The sequence below is a fragment of the Taudactylus pleione genome, unplaced genomic scaffold (assembly GCF_031769625.1).
Source record: "Taudactylus pleione unplaced genomic scaffold, aTauple2 ptg000421l, whole genome shotgun sequence".
NCBI classification, from domain to species: Eukaryota; Metazoa; Chordata; class Amphibia; order Anura; family Myobatrachidae; genus Taudactylus; species Taudactylus pleione.
This window is the reverse complement of record NW_028284823.1, coordinates 865,817-880,882: the sequence shown is the minus strand read 5'-3', so window position 1 is coordinate 880,882 and position 15,066 is coordinate 865,817. Positions and strand designations below refer to the sequence as shown.

The window sequence follows — 15,066 nt, the reverse complement described above, 5'->3', positions numbered from 1 at the left end:
AGTATCTTTACAACGTAACTAGATAATTGATCCAAGCTTCTCTGGGTGCTTGTGGATGATTAGGCAGAGGAGCGAGGACAAATTCGGGGCAGGACTTTATGTATTTAGACTGTCATACTTCAGAGTATCATCTGGAAATCATTGCCTTTACTTGACCATTATACTATACCAGACTCAGGACTCAACTTTTCAGGATGTATGGCGTCTGGTATAGTATACACTTCGCCTAATTAATAACGATACATTTCGGTAAATGTCTGTGTTGGTAAATATAAGTGTTGCAGCAGATAATTGTTTAGAAACAGATTGGCTGGAAAAAAAACTTTAATGGAACAAAATTATGCTTTCAAAAAATTGAATGTAAACGAATGTAAATTAAAAACTACTTTTATGCAGTAATCTATTTTAAATGGGACTTGTCGCACCAATCAAACATGTTGCGTTTCCACTGTAAACCAAATTTGGGCTGTATTAGAAGAGGCACGCAGTCGCCTAGATTAAAGTGCTACCCAGTGACCCGCCAGTGCATTCCGATATGTACCTAATCACTCTCGTTCCTGAGGTTACTGCTGATGTTACTGCTTACACTCCTACACAAATTTGCATTGCATCAGTAAGGTGTATTGTAGAATAGAATTAATTGATGTTAACGTTCCCCATCCGTTGTCCCATTATACAGCTATCCTCACTCTTACGTCACTGTCATATATTTAATAAAATCTGCCTGTATAATGGAAATAATGTATTTCCAAGAGAATAAAAGAATAAACATTTATGTATCAACACTTATATAACATTCGATGTATTATTAGAATCCACTTCATAGCTATATTATTTATACCATGTATAGAGACACTGAAATACTTCTACTTTTTAAGTGCTCATCTATCCTCAATTTAGGCCTAAATTAATGTATATAATCTGTATGTTTTCAATTTATTTATTGTAAATAAACACAAATAAATTTTGTATTTTTTTATCAAAGGCATGTGATAGTAGGTTATACCATTTACATATAACATTGAATTGGCATGCACAGCATTTAGTAAATATTTACCCTAATATAGATCTTATATACTTCTTACTAACTTTCAACCATCCTATTCATCATGGTTCGTCTGTAAAACACGCCCAAAATAACAATCCCTTACCCTAATATGAATGTCTGCGTACCTGGTATTCCATACGGTAATAATATAATTGTGTTACATTGAGAGAACACGGTGCAGGTATTAAATCTTTATTGTGCTCTTGTAAGGAGAACGAATACATTATATTTTAAATACATCGTTATAAAATCATATTTAACGGTGCGCTTCAAAGATATGGATTTCTGTGTTAGACCTTGGTAAAAATATATGAGGACTCCAGCAGGATATTGTGACACAGTAACACAGTAACACTGGAAGCGTATTACTTATTGCTACATTTGTCCAGTCCTTTATTTGTTTTGTGCGAATTATAGGCATTTCCTATAATTTTAAGTAATGTGTGTGTGTGTATATATATATATATATATATATACATACATATATATATATATATAGTATGTACATTTGTGTGTGTGTGTATATATATATATATATATACATATATAGTATATACATTTGTGTGTGTACATAAATGTATATAATATACAATATATTCATAAACATATATATGTATTTATATAATAAATACACTCACATGTCACATGGCTGAGAGCACTTATTATATGTATGCTAGCACAGAAATATCCAAGCGACTGTTGCAGCACTAGATTTGTTGGATGGTAGAGGCTGTGTTGTACGGAATGCTGGTAGTCATTGTAGTGTAGGGGATGGTAGTGGTTGTAGTGTACGGGATGGTAGTGGTTGGTGTAGGGGATGGTAGTGGTTGTATTGTAGGGGTGGTAGTGGTTGTGGTGTAGGGATGGTAGTGATTGTAGTGAACGGAATGGTAGTGGTTGTAGTGTACAACAGAGGTTCCCAAGCTCCACCATGACAGTCCAGGTTTTAAGGATATCCATTCTTCAGCCCAGATGGTTAAATCAAACTGACCGAAGTACTAATTAAGTCACCTGTGCTCAAGCACGGATGATATCCTCAAACACCTGTACTGAAATTGTGGAGTTTATGAACCTTTGGTCTACAGGATGGCAATTGCTGTAGTGTACGGGATGGTAGTGCAGTGGCTGTAGTGTACGGGATGGTAGTGCAGTGGCTGTAGTGTACGGGATGGTAGTGGTTGTGGTGTAGGGATGGCAGTGTCTGTAGTGTAGGGGATGGTAGTGCAGTGGCTGTAGTGTACGGGATGGTAGTGCAGTGGCTGTAGTGTACGGGATGGTAGTGGTTGTGGTGTAGGGATGGCAGTGTCTGTAGTGTAGGGGATGGTAGTGCAGTGGCTGTAGTGTACGGGATGGTAGTGGTTGTGGTGTAGGGATGGCAGTGTCTGTAGTGTACGGGATGGTAGTGCAGTGGCTGTAGTGTACGGGATGGTAGTGCAGTGGCTGTAGTGTACGGGATGGTAGTGGTTGTGGTGTAGGGATGGCAGTGTCTGTAGTGTAGGGGATGGTAGTGCAGTGGCTGTAGTGTACGGGATGGTAGTGCAGTGGATATAGTGTACGGGATGGTAGTGCAGTGGCTGTGGTGTATTGATGGTAGTGCAGTGGCTGTGGTGTAGGGATGGTAGTGCAGTGGCTGTAGTAGTTTACGGGATATTAGTGGCTGTAGTGTACGTGATGGTAGTGGCTGTGGTGTAGGGATGGTAGTGGCTATGGTGTAGGGATGGTAGTGCAGTGGCTGTAGTGTAGGGATGGTAGTGCAGGGGCTGTAGTAGTATACGGGATATTAGTGGCTGTAGTGTACGGGATGGTAGTGCAGTGGCTGTGGTGTATTGATGGTAGTGCAATGGCTGTGGTGTAGGGATGGTAATGCAGTGGCTGTAGTAGTTTACGGGATATTAGTGGCTGTAGTGTACGTGATGGTAGTGGCTGTGGTGTAGGGATGGTAGTGGCTATGGTGTAGGGATGGTAGTGCAGTGGCTGTAGTGTAGGGATGGTAGTGCAGGGGCTGTAGTAGTGTACGGGATATTAGTGGCTGTAGTGTATGGGATGGTAGTGGCTGTAGTGTAGGGATGGTAGTGCAGTGGCTGTAGTGTAGGGATGGTAGTGCAGTGGCTGTAGTGTACGGGATGGTATTGGCTGTAGCGTAGGGATGGTAGTGGCTGTAGCGCAGGGATGGTAGTGCAGTGGTTGTAGTGAACGGGATGGTAGTGCAGGGGCTGTAGTAGTGTACGGGATATTAGTGGCTGTAGTGTACGGGATGGTAGTGCAGTGGCTGTGGTGTATTGATGGTAGTGCAGTGGCTGTGGTGTAGGGATGGTAGTGCAGTGGCTGTAGTAGTTTACGGGATATTAGTGGCTGTAGTGTACGTGATGGTAGTGGCTGTGGTGTAGGGATGGTAGTGGCTATGGTGTAGGGATGGTAGTGCAGTGGCTATAGTGTAGGGATGGTAGTGCAGGGGCTATAGTAGTGTACGGGATATTAGTGGCTGTAGTGTATGGGATGGTAGTGGCTGTAGTGTAGGGATGGTAGTGGCTGTAGTGTAGGGATGGTAGTGCAGTGGCTGTAGTGTAGGGATGGTAGTGCAGTGGCTGTAGTGTACGGGATAGTATTGGCTGTAGCGTAGGGATGGTAGTGGCTGTAGCGCAGGGATGGTAGTGCAGTGGTTGTAGTGAACGGGATGGTAGTGCAGGGGCTGTAGTAGTGTACGGGATATAAGTGGCTGTAGTGTAGGGATGGTAGTGCAGTGGCTGTAGTGTAGGGATGGTAGTGCAGTGGCTGTAGTGTACGGGATGGTAGTGGCTGTGGTGTAGGGATGGTAGTGGCTGTAGTGTACGGGATGGTGGCAATGGTTATAGTGTATGGGATATTAGTGGCTGTAGTGTAGGGATGGTAGTGGCTGTAGTATGGGATGGTAATGCAGTGGCTGTAGTGTACGGGATGGTAGTGGCTGTAGCGTAGGGATGGTAGTGGCTGTAGCGCAGGGATGGTAGTGCAGTGGTTGTAGTGAACGGGATGGTAGTGCAGGGGCTGTAGTAGTGTACGGGATATTAGTGGCTGTAGTGTACGGGATGGTAGTGCAGTGGCTGTGGTGTATTGATGGTAGTGCAGTGGCTGTGGTGTAGGGATGGTAGTGCAGTGGCTGTAGTAGTTTACGGGATATTAGTGGCTGTAGTGTACGTGATGGTAGTGGCTGTGGTGTAGGGATGGTAGTGGCTATGGTGTAGGGATGGTAGTGCAGTGGCTATAGTGTAGGGATGGTAGTGCAGGGGCTATAGTAGTGTACGGGATATTAGTGGCTGTAGTGTATGGGATGGTAGTGGCTGTAGTGTAGGGATGGTAGTGCAGTGGCTGTAGTGTACGGGATGGTATTGGCTGTAGCGTAGGGATGGTAGTGGCTGTAGCGCAGGGATGGTAGTGCAGTGGTTGTAGTGAACGGGATGGTAGTGCAGGGGCTGTAGTAGTGTACGGGATATAAGTGGCTGTAGTGTAGGGATGGTAGTGCAGTGGCTGTAGTGTAGGGATGGTAGTGCAGTGGCTGTAGTGTACGGGATGGTAGTGGCTGTGGTGTAGGGATGGTAGTGGCTGTAGTGTACGGGATGGTGGCAATGGTTATAGTGTATGGGATATTAGTGGCTGTAGTGTAGGGATGGTAGTGGCTGTAGTATGGGATGGTAATGCAGTGGCTGTAGTGTACGGGATGGTAGTGGCTGTAGCGCAGGGATGGTAGTGCAGGGGCTGTAGTAGTGTACGGGATATTAGTGGCTGTAGTGTACGGGATATTAGTGGCTGTAGTGTACGGGATGGTAGTGGCTGTGGTGTAGGGATGGTAGTGGCTGTAGTGTACGGGATGGTGGCAATGGTTGTAGTGTACGGGATATTAGTGGCTGTGGTGTAGGGATGGTGGCAGTGGCTGCAGTGTACGGGATGGTAGTGCAGTGGCTGTAGTAGTGTACGGGATATTAGTGGCTGTAGTGTACGGGATGGTAGTGGCTGTAGTGTAGGGATGATAGTGGCTGTAGTGTAGGGATGGTGGCAGTGGTTGTAGTGTACGGGATGGTAGTGGCTGTAGTGTAGGGATGATAGTGGCTGTGGTGTAGGGATGGTGGCAATGGTTGTAGTGTACGGGATATTAGTGGCTGTGTTGTAGGGATGATAGTGGCTGTGGTGTAGGGATGGTGGCAGTGGTTGTAGTGTACGGGATGGTAGTGCAGTGGCTGTTGTGCTACATGCTCTGTGACTTGGGACCCAGAATACTCTCTCTGGATATCTGTAGCCGGGGACACTGAACTAGAACAGATAATACAATCAACTAATTACTAGGGCTGATGTGAGACTGTCACAGAGCCGGGGCTGATACATCAATCTCTGACTAGTGTGGGATTTTGTCTGAATAAAAAATATCTGTCCATGTCTTATCTCTGTACACATCTCTCATATTTATATCATGCCTATAATACATATATTTACAATTCCATGACATGTCTGCAATATACATAGTAATCTAATATATATTTCGTAGCTACAGTATGTGTATTATCTCTTTATCCCAGGTCATGGCTCACACATGTAATAAGGATGAGCGCGCTATGCACATTTATGTTGTATTATTATTATAGACTCAGTGCATAATACATTCGACTTCGAACACAATCATCACAAAGCTGAGAGAGCCCATATCAGCTATATAATAACATTACATAATTAATGTATGGTGCTATGGTTACTTGGGGTCATGTCCGAGATAGATCTCTAACCCCCAGCCCTAACACATAGCCAAAAAGAGCAATAGTGCCCATGTTATATGACAGCTATAGGACTATCATGTATGTATAGAAGAAGGTACAAGCATGAACAAAGGCTGAGCTCACGTATAACACGAACAATAATCCTGCATGTCTGCTACAGACGCGACTAATAACAGGGAATCACAAGGTAACATCATAACCATTAAGCCGTATGAGCCCACGTGTGTGGAACTACAAGTCTCATCAACTCCTGTACGCCTCATGCTGTAACGTGTATTCCCACAAAGTTTAAGTCTGACTACTGGTAGCAATGTCCATATGTCACTTGTGTACACTTCATTTTCTTCTCCTCTCTGACAATTTAGGATGAAAGTAGATGAATCTTGTATATTAATAACTGAAACCCATATTCATAATAAGCCCTGTCCTTAGCAATAGGATGACATATTGTACTATTGTCTGATGAGGAGAGGCAGACAGAGACTGATGGACGTCCACATACACACAACCAAATATTGTCATTACTAAGATGTGCCCAGGAAATGGGATTGGTAGATCCTCAGTAACTGCTCCCAATAGTCAGTGCAAGACCATTAGATAAATAGGGACATTTAGTAAATATGCAACACAGAAATATTAATGAATAGAGAAGGTAATGGCTGGGTTATTGATTACATAAACGAAGAGATCGATTAATGGGCTAACTAACAATTACATATATGAATAGATAATAATTAAGAAAATTAGACATACTTAAGAAAATAAGAAGCAATACTCAATCTTTTGTGGCATGAAAGTAATAAACTTATTATCATATGCAGTAAACAGTATCATCTATCTATCTATCTATCTATCTATCTATCTATCTATCTATCTTATACACAGACTAAAGACCGTACTGGTTGATTAATTGGATACAGACAAGAATGGACCCTAGTGTGTGCTAATTGAATTTAGACGGTAATAAACTCCAGTAAGGTTCTCTGTACAGCGCTGACTAATATGGTGGTGTGTGTGAATATATATATATATTTATATACCACCATATTATGTATATGTATACACCACCACCATAATATATATATATATATATATATATATATATACACAAACATACACCACCATAATAGTCAGCGGTATATACAGTATATATACCGGCAGGAGGACTGGGTGATAGCCTTCCGAGTATTAATGCTGATTTTCTAAGCAGCAAATATATTTACTAATCCACTTATGTACAAGGAAGTCCTCTGACCTAGTTCTGTCTATCTATCTATCTATCTATCTATCTATCTATCTATCTATCTATCTATCTATCTATCTATCTATCTATCTATCTTTCCCCCTCACAAACAACTAATTCAGATGAATTATGTATAAGTGATAATATCTAATCTAACACCAGCAGCATATATTATGTTTAAGTACTGAAAAGCCAACATTCGAATACGCAAAGTCTAATATAAATTCTAATATACACGCTGTGACATTAAGCAAATTAAACATTAATATAGCTTGGTAAACATTTGAAAAAATACATCCAACAACTATATAGCTAATACTTGTAGATTATGGTTCTGTAGAAAAATAGCAAAAACGGGAAAGACTGACAAATAAAAAAAAATAACCACAACACTTTATAAGCAGTAAATTCTGTTGATAGATTGAATAGATAATAATTAAGAAAATAAGAAGCTGTACTTCTATCTTTTGTCTTATGAAAGAGATAAACTTATTATCAGATAAAGTAAACAGTATCATCTATCTATCTATCTATCTATCTATCTATCTATCTATCTATCTATCTATCTATCTATCTATCGGTTAATTATCAAACTAAAACTAGCCATGATGATTTTCCAGATATGCAAAATAATAAAAAAAATAAAATAAAAAAAATAAATAATAATATATATATATATATATATATATATATATATATATATATATATGTATATATATATATATATATAAACGTGTGTGTATGTGTTTGTAGATAGATAGACAAATAGATGATAGATAGATAGATAGATAGATAGATAGATGAATAGAATTTAAATACAAAGTTCATGAGTTCCTGATGTAATACAAATATATTCAATACAAAGCACACATTACAGTATGTTTATTGGCTTTGTAAAATAATATATGTGTAGCGTCAGGATGCAGAATAAGGGATATTAGGAGGTAATCCAGCAGTGTAAGCCATCTACAACAGACACTGAGCACTGTGAGACAGGGTTATGTGATATATGATGGAGCTCTCTGCCCTGCACCTCCGGGTTACTATCCACGGAAATAGGAGAGAATCTGATGGTCGGGACTCCCAGAAACTCATTTCCACTCAACTCCGCTAGAAAATCCTCCATTTGTCAAAGTTGTCACAGGGAAAGGAGAGGTGGTAACCAAACTCCTATAGCTCCTGGTCATCAACAAGGCAGACATTTACCGGCGAGAATTATTAGTATAATAGTCATAGGCCATCAATGCACTGAAGGGGTTAACATTAATAGATTGTATAAAGTATATAGCAACCATCTACCTTCATTTCACACTAAAAATATTTATTTCTTCTCGTTACACAACACACACACACACACACTCTTCTTTTACCGACATTTTTAAAGCTAATATGGTAATACGGCTAGACCTATCTCCTTAGCATTACACAATAATATTATTCCCACACACATTTATTTTTCTTTCCAAACATCATTTTTAATGACACAGCCGAAAAGCTAATCATATCTAATGGATTAATGTATATGTCATATATCTGCAGTCTGACTGTTTTAGCATTCTACAACGAATATAGATAATAACACTATAGATAGTGTATTTTGTGCTGTTATAATACAGATGAATGAGTAGGATTAACAATGCAGCTGTCATTCTGTGCTCACAGAACGGCAAAGTTACAAAGACATAGTCACAAATGTACTGTGGATATTAGAAGATTTAAGTATAATCATCACTTCAGTATGTATATATATATATATATATATATATATATACATACACACAAAGTAATATCTATATATATATATATATATATTTATTTATAAATACCACACGAATTATTGTGAAATACAGCTCCCGTTATTTACCAACCAGATTGGAATCAGGGGCAATGGTGGGAGTTGCAGTACATACTATAGTGACATGATTTTCGTTTCCTTGTCAGCTACAGGAACTAATGGACAAGGAAAGATAAAGCTTCCTGTGGAGCTCAGTAAAATCATTCTCTAGAATGCCCTTCTTATTCGTAAATGATGTCCCTATTATTACAGTCACAGCGAGGATGCGGCGCACACAAATAGGCAGAATTCAATTACTCCAACAGGTTATACTTTAAGGGACAACAGACACTATTGTCAACACCTCCACTTAACCCTATCACCCCCAGGGAAGGCAAAGCAATTCGTGACCTTTGGAATGCCCATGAAATCGTATAAATCAAATAGATCTGATGCCCACTTCATATAAATACAGGATAATAAGAATAATAATTCCCATCTGTCAGACACAAACAATTATTTCGAGAAACGAAAATAAAAAAACAACAACGAAGAAACAAATAGAAATGAAATCTATCTATATTTCAACACCAATGACTTTTTTTTTTTTAATATGCTGTCAGTGATTATGTGATAATTAGGAGAAGGTTTATTACTGGATGCAGAGAGGAGTGTGTGATGCTGCGGGGGAGCAGTGGGCTGGATAGTGCAGCAGGTGAGAGGTGACCAGGAAAGTTTGCAATAAACTTTTTTGGGGATAAGGTATTTGTGGAGACCCTTCCCCTGACCCTGGTAGATAAAAGGGGCATGGGATTACTTATATAACCTCCACCCATCCCCCACCCCCCATCCTCAGCACCCCCTGACCCCTGTTACTGACAAGCTACACCAGTAAGGGTATTTGAGAGGTTTGTGGTGGGCATCTGCAGAAGGGAAAGCTGCATCTTCCCATCCCATCATGTCCCAGTGCCGTGCATCACCCTCCCTGCACCATCCCGGCCCTCCATACTGCCAGATTCCTTTATTATTAAATCAATGGGAGAATAAAACGTCTTACGTTGCATTGGCAGCCCAAGGATTTCTGGAAGCCCCTTGACAGAAGCGTCTGTGGCGAGTGCTGAGCTTTGCATCATGTTATGGGAACGCGGCTGGAGAAATAGGGATCAGACAGGAGATGATAATAATGAGGAGGCTGCTGTGCTACTGAGCAGTGCATGGGGGGATGAGCTCCTCCAGGACAGCAGGCATGAGTGTGGCTGACAGGTGGCTGCTGCGGGCCTGGAGCTGGTGTCCCGTCTGAGTGATGCTGGCCCGGCTGAGTGATGCTGCAGCAGGTCCCGGGCTGAGTGATGCTGCAGCAGGTCCCAGGCTGAGTGCCGCTTACACCCCGGCCAGTTTGATTCATTCACACTGCAGGAGCTGCTCTGACGTCACCGCCCGCCGGGTCACCACGCCCGCCCACCAATCAGACACAGAGGGGCGTGGCTGCTCTCCATAAATGAGTGCTAAGGGTGGGCGTGAGATTACTGTACCTGGGCGTGGTTTTTGTTCGCCACACCCCCACGGGCTTCAGGTACAGGTGCAGCAGCGGCAGGTGCCATAGCCTCGCTCCGGGCACCCACAGACCCCGGCTGGCACTGTGCTTTTGCTATAGGTGGTGATATCAGACTTCTGCTCATCTATAGCATATGTAAATGTAAGCTGTGCTGGGGATGAGAGGGTTAAACATCTATGGTGAAAGGCTGCCATCCATGCGCCGTTGGTTCTTTAGTGTGACAATCGGATTTTGTATTTATTTACACATTGCCTAAAAAACATCACTTAAATACAGGCTATAGCTAGCTTATACCTTTTACAGCAGTTCACCTGACGCAGTTATATAATATTTATATATTATATGTCTAGATAGATTGTTGCTGAGAGTTGCTCACCTGTAACATTTAAAAAGGATGTCTACAATAGGTTTTGTTATAAATATTCGTTTGTGAGAAGCACAGGTTCTCAAACTCGGTCCTCAGGACCCCAAATAGTGCATGTTTTCCAGGTCTCCCCAAAGAACCTCAGTTGAAATAATTATCTCCACCTGTGGATCTTTTAAAATGTCAGTGAGTAATGAATACACCTGTGCTCCTGCTGGGTGACCTGGAAAAGTGACCTGTTTGGGGTCCTGAGCATCGAGTTTGAGAACCCCTGACTAGAGCACCTTATTGTTTCTATTCTTTGTCTCTGAGTCCTGCCTCAGGCTGCCTTATGATAGGTCCTATTACTGAAGTAGGTAGGGAGAGAGCAACCTGTTGCTGATCAGACAATCGATATGGCATTAACAGGATAAGGTGTATTGATTGACTCGATGACAAATTTTATTTGTAGGTGATAACCCCATTAATATATAGGGCAAAGATGGATAGATAAAAACTAACTTTTCACTGACATTAGTATCTGTTTTCCTATGAAGAAGGGCTTTTTGCCCTGTGATAAATCAATGATTTGCACCTAAAACTATGTTTTGGGGATCGGTCAAAGTTCATGGTCTCAGTTGATTTGAAAGGGGGCGATGCAAATGTTTTTTAGGCCGTGATAATTAATAAGCGCCCAGTTTGCTATTCATTTGTTCTAGGGGCTCATTAATTATCGCCCTCTTCTCCGCCTATGAGACGAGGTTTAGCCATGTAAAATGGCTAAACCCGTCTAAAATTCTAGTTAGGGCGCGCTAACTGCGGTTAGCGTGCCCTAACCAGGAGGTTTCACATACATTTCTGCTTGCACCCTCCGGAGTGCGTGCAGAAATGCCTGCGTCAGCGGCTATCGCACCCTGACAGCGCAACAATTGAATTGCTCTGTCGGGCATCTTAAAAATAAATAAGGCGCCGGCAGAACATTTGAATCGCCCCCAAAAAGTATAAAAATAAAATGCACATTCTACATTTATTGGGCGGGATGCATGACGCATTGCATTCGGGCTACGATGCATGCCGCCACCCTTCGCATGCATACCAGTGTTAGCAACGCCGGCATGCATGAAGAACACCGCAGACAGAGGACCGCTTTCTTGGTAAGAACGGCCTTTTGTGATGGTGGGATTTCTGGGTCTATGACCCAGAAGCCCCTCTGGCGTCCTTCTGCACATGCACAGAAGGATGCATGCGCCACAGGAGGGAGCTGGGAGAGATCCGATTAGATCCCTTTTACAGCACTATACCGATAGAATCCCATAGGTTTTTGTAGGGTAACGCCAATAAAGAGATGGCGTTACCCACCGCAACCAAGCCCCAGAGTGCATCACATTCCGGGGATTGGTGCATATGAGAAATGCGGTCAAATTCGCATTTTCAGGGTTTGGCCGCATTTCTCCCTTTGCTGCATCCCACCCATTAAGTTATTTATTATATAGTGACACATTTATCATTGTATATTTGCGGTTTAATCACCCGTTTTCAGGGGATAACTGTAAATATTAAGTTTCCCTCAGATGTATGACAGAGGGACTGCAGCAGATATATCCGATACCTGCTACAATCCCTCTATTCCCGCTGGCAGCTGCTTCCTCCATAGGTTTTTATGGACGATGCGATACTGCCAAATTGACCAACTTACGAAATGCAACGCCATCTGAAGATAATTAGCATAATTATCCGGGAGTACATCGCAGGGATGGCTCCTTTCAGAACCACTGTCACTGTGTGTGCCGGATGATACATTCCACTGGTATGAGTGCATCTTGCAATGCAATCATGGGTGGTAATGCCATGTCCAGATCGCATTGCAAATGCCATCATTAATAAATAAGCACCTTACAGTTACTTATATAGCTCCAGCTTATTCCATTGCGCTTTACGATTAGGAACAAACAGTAATAAAACAAGACGGGGTAATAACAGACACATAGGAGCCCATTTATTAATTATTGAATTTGCAGTGCGATTTGGGCAAGATATTATAGCTCCGGTATTATCTGGCACCCGTAAGGACAGGGGTTCCGAAATGAGCCTGTCCCTGCGATGTGCCCGGAGTGCTGCCGGGACTACTGCCACTGACTGCACATGCACGGCCTCCACTGCCGGGGAGAGTTCCAGGGGAACCCTCTGCCAGCCTTTTATGCGATGGATGTACTGCATTGCCTTCCGGAAATGGTAAATCTGGCAGCATCGCATAACTCATAGAACCTATGGGGGCTGCGGCTGCTGGTGTTAATGGAGGGATTGCAGCGGGTATAGAGAGATATCTCCTTCATACATGGGGGATACTAAATATTTGTGGTTTAAGCTGCAAATATTTAAGGATAAATGGGCCCCATAAAAGTAAGAGGGTACTGCTTGCAATATTACATTCTAAAGGACATTTGTCCTTAATGGAAGAAATATCATGTTCTAAGTGCTAATCCAGATTTGATTACATCCCAACCTTATTCCTGGTTCCACTCTTTAATTATTTGTGAAATGATTTGTTTCTATTCAGCCATTTCTTGCTATAATTAATCAAACATCCCTGTTTAACAGCTGCTATTGTATTAATACATTCATGTACCTGATACAGATATGCATTCAAATAATGTAGCATGTTTGAGATGCATATTACATAGTATGATATAGCACATGTGAGAATTGTTTTCATTTTATTAAGGATGTCAGTAAAAAGACAGTATTGGGCTCCATTATTTCTTGTGCCAAGTTAAAAGAGGCATCAGCTCAATATAGTATTTTATACCTCCCATCTTATAAGACAACAATGTGCCATACATTGTATTCCTTTGTCTGCTGGCTTCATTTAAAATGTGTTGTTGTTTTTTTTTAAATCATATAATCCTGACGGCAGCAGTAAGGATTAATTATTTTTAGAATGCATTGACATGTTTAACAAAATCTTGCATGCAGCCCTGTACTAAGTGGCCTTTTTAGAAGACACAGGTGCCCAATAGACCTGTTCCCATATCTGGTTTATGACAGACTGATTTTATTGAGGTATAGACTCAACAATGTGTCTTATAGAGAGAGTAACAACAAGATGTCCTAAAGAGAGGGTAACAAGGTGTCCTATAGAGAGAGTAACAAGGTGTCCTATAGAGAGAGTAACAATGTGTCCTATAGAGAGAGTAACAAGGTGTCCTATTGAGAGATTAACAAGGTGTCCTATAGAGAGAGTAACAATGTGTCCTATAGAGAGAGTAACAACGTGTCCTATAGAGAGAGTAATGTGTCCTATAGAGAGAGAGTAACAAGGTGTCCTATAGAGAGAATAACAACAAGGTGTCTTAGAGAGAGAGAGTAACAAGGGGTCCTATAGAGAGAGTAACTAGGTGTCCTATAGAGAGAGTAACAACAAGGTGTCTTATAGAGCGAGATTAACAAGGTATCCTATAGAGAGAGCAACAAGGTGTCCTACAGAGAAAGTAACAAGGAGTCTTATAGAGAGAGTAAAAAGGTGTCCTACAGAGAGTGTAACAACAAGGTGTCCTATAGAGAGAAAGAGAGAGAGTAACAAGGTGTCCTATAGAGAAAGTAACAAGGTGTCCTATAGAGAGAGTAACAACAAGGTGTCTTATAGTGAGTGAGTAACAAGGTGTCATATAGAGAGAGTAACAAGGTGTCCTATAGAGAGAGTAACAACAAGATGTCCTATAGAGAGAGTAACAACAAGGTGTCCTATAGAGAGAATAACAACAAGGTGTCTTATAGTGAAAGAGTAACAAGGTGTCCTATAGAGAGAGTAACAATGTGTCCTATAGAGAGTAACAAGGGGTCCTATAGAGAGAGTAACAACAATCTGTCCTATAGAGAGAGTAACAACGTGTCCTATAGAGAGAGTAACGTGTCCTATAGAGAGAGAGTAACAAGGTGTCCTATAGAGAGAGTAACAACATGTCCAAATAGAGAGTAACAACGTGTCCAAATAGAGAGAGTAACTAGGTGTCCTATAGAGAGAGTAACAAGGTGTCTTATAGAGAGAGTAACAAGGTGTCCTATAGAGAGAGTAACAAGGTGTCCTATAGAGAGAGTAACAAGGTGTCCTATAGAGAAAGTAACAAGGTGTCCTATAGAGAGAATAACAACAATATGTCCTACAGAGAGAGTAACAATATGTCCTATAGAGAGAGTAACAAGGTGTCCTATAGAGAGAGTAACAAGGTGTCCTATAGAGAGAGTAACAAGGAGTCTTATAGAGAGTAACAAGGTGTCCTATAGAGAGAGTAACCAGGTGTCCTATAGAGAGAGTAACAATGAGTCTTATAGAGAGAGTAACAAGGTGTCCTATAGAGAGAGTA

General features: G+C 41.5%; 1 protein-coding gene across 1 annotated transcript in view; it reads right to left on the bottom strand.

Moving 5' to 3' along the window:
• LHX4 (LIM homeobox 4) overlaps positions 1 to 9,940 on the bottom strand; it is a 130,789-nt gene extending 120,849 nt beyond the window's left edge. The window contains exon 1 of the mRNA XM_088447135.1: positions 9,865 to 9,940. Coding sequence (XP_088303261.1) covers positions 9,865 to 9,940 — 76 coding nt within the window. The remainder of the gene's footprint in view (positions 1 to 9,864) is intronic.
• Positions 9,941 to 15,066: the final 5,126 nt, after the last annotated feature.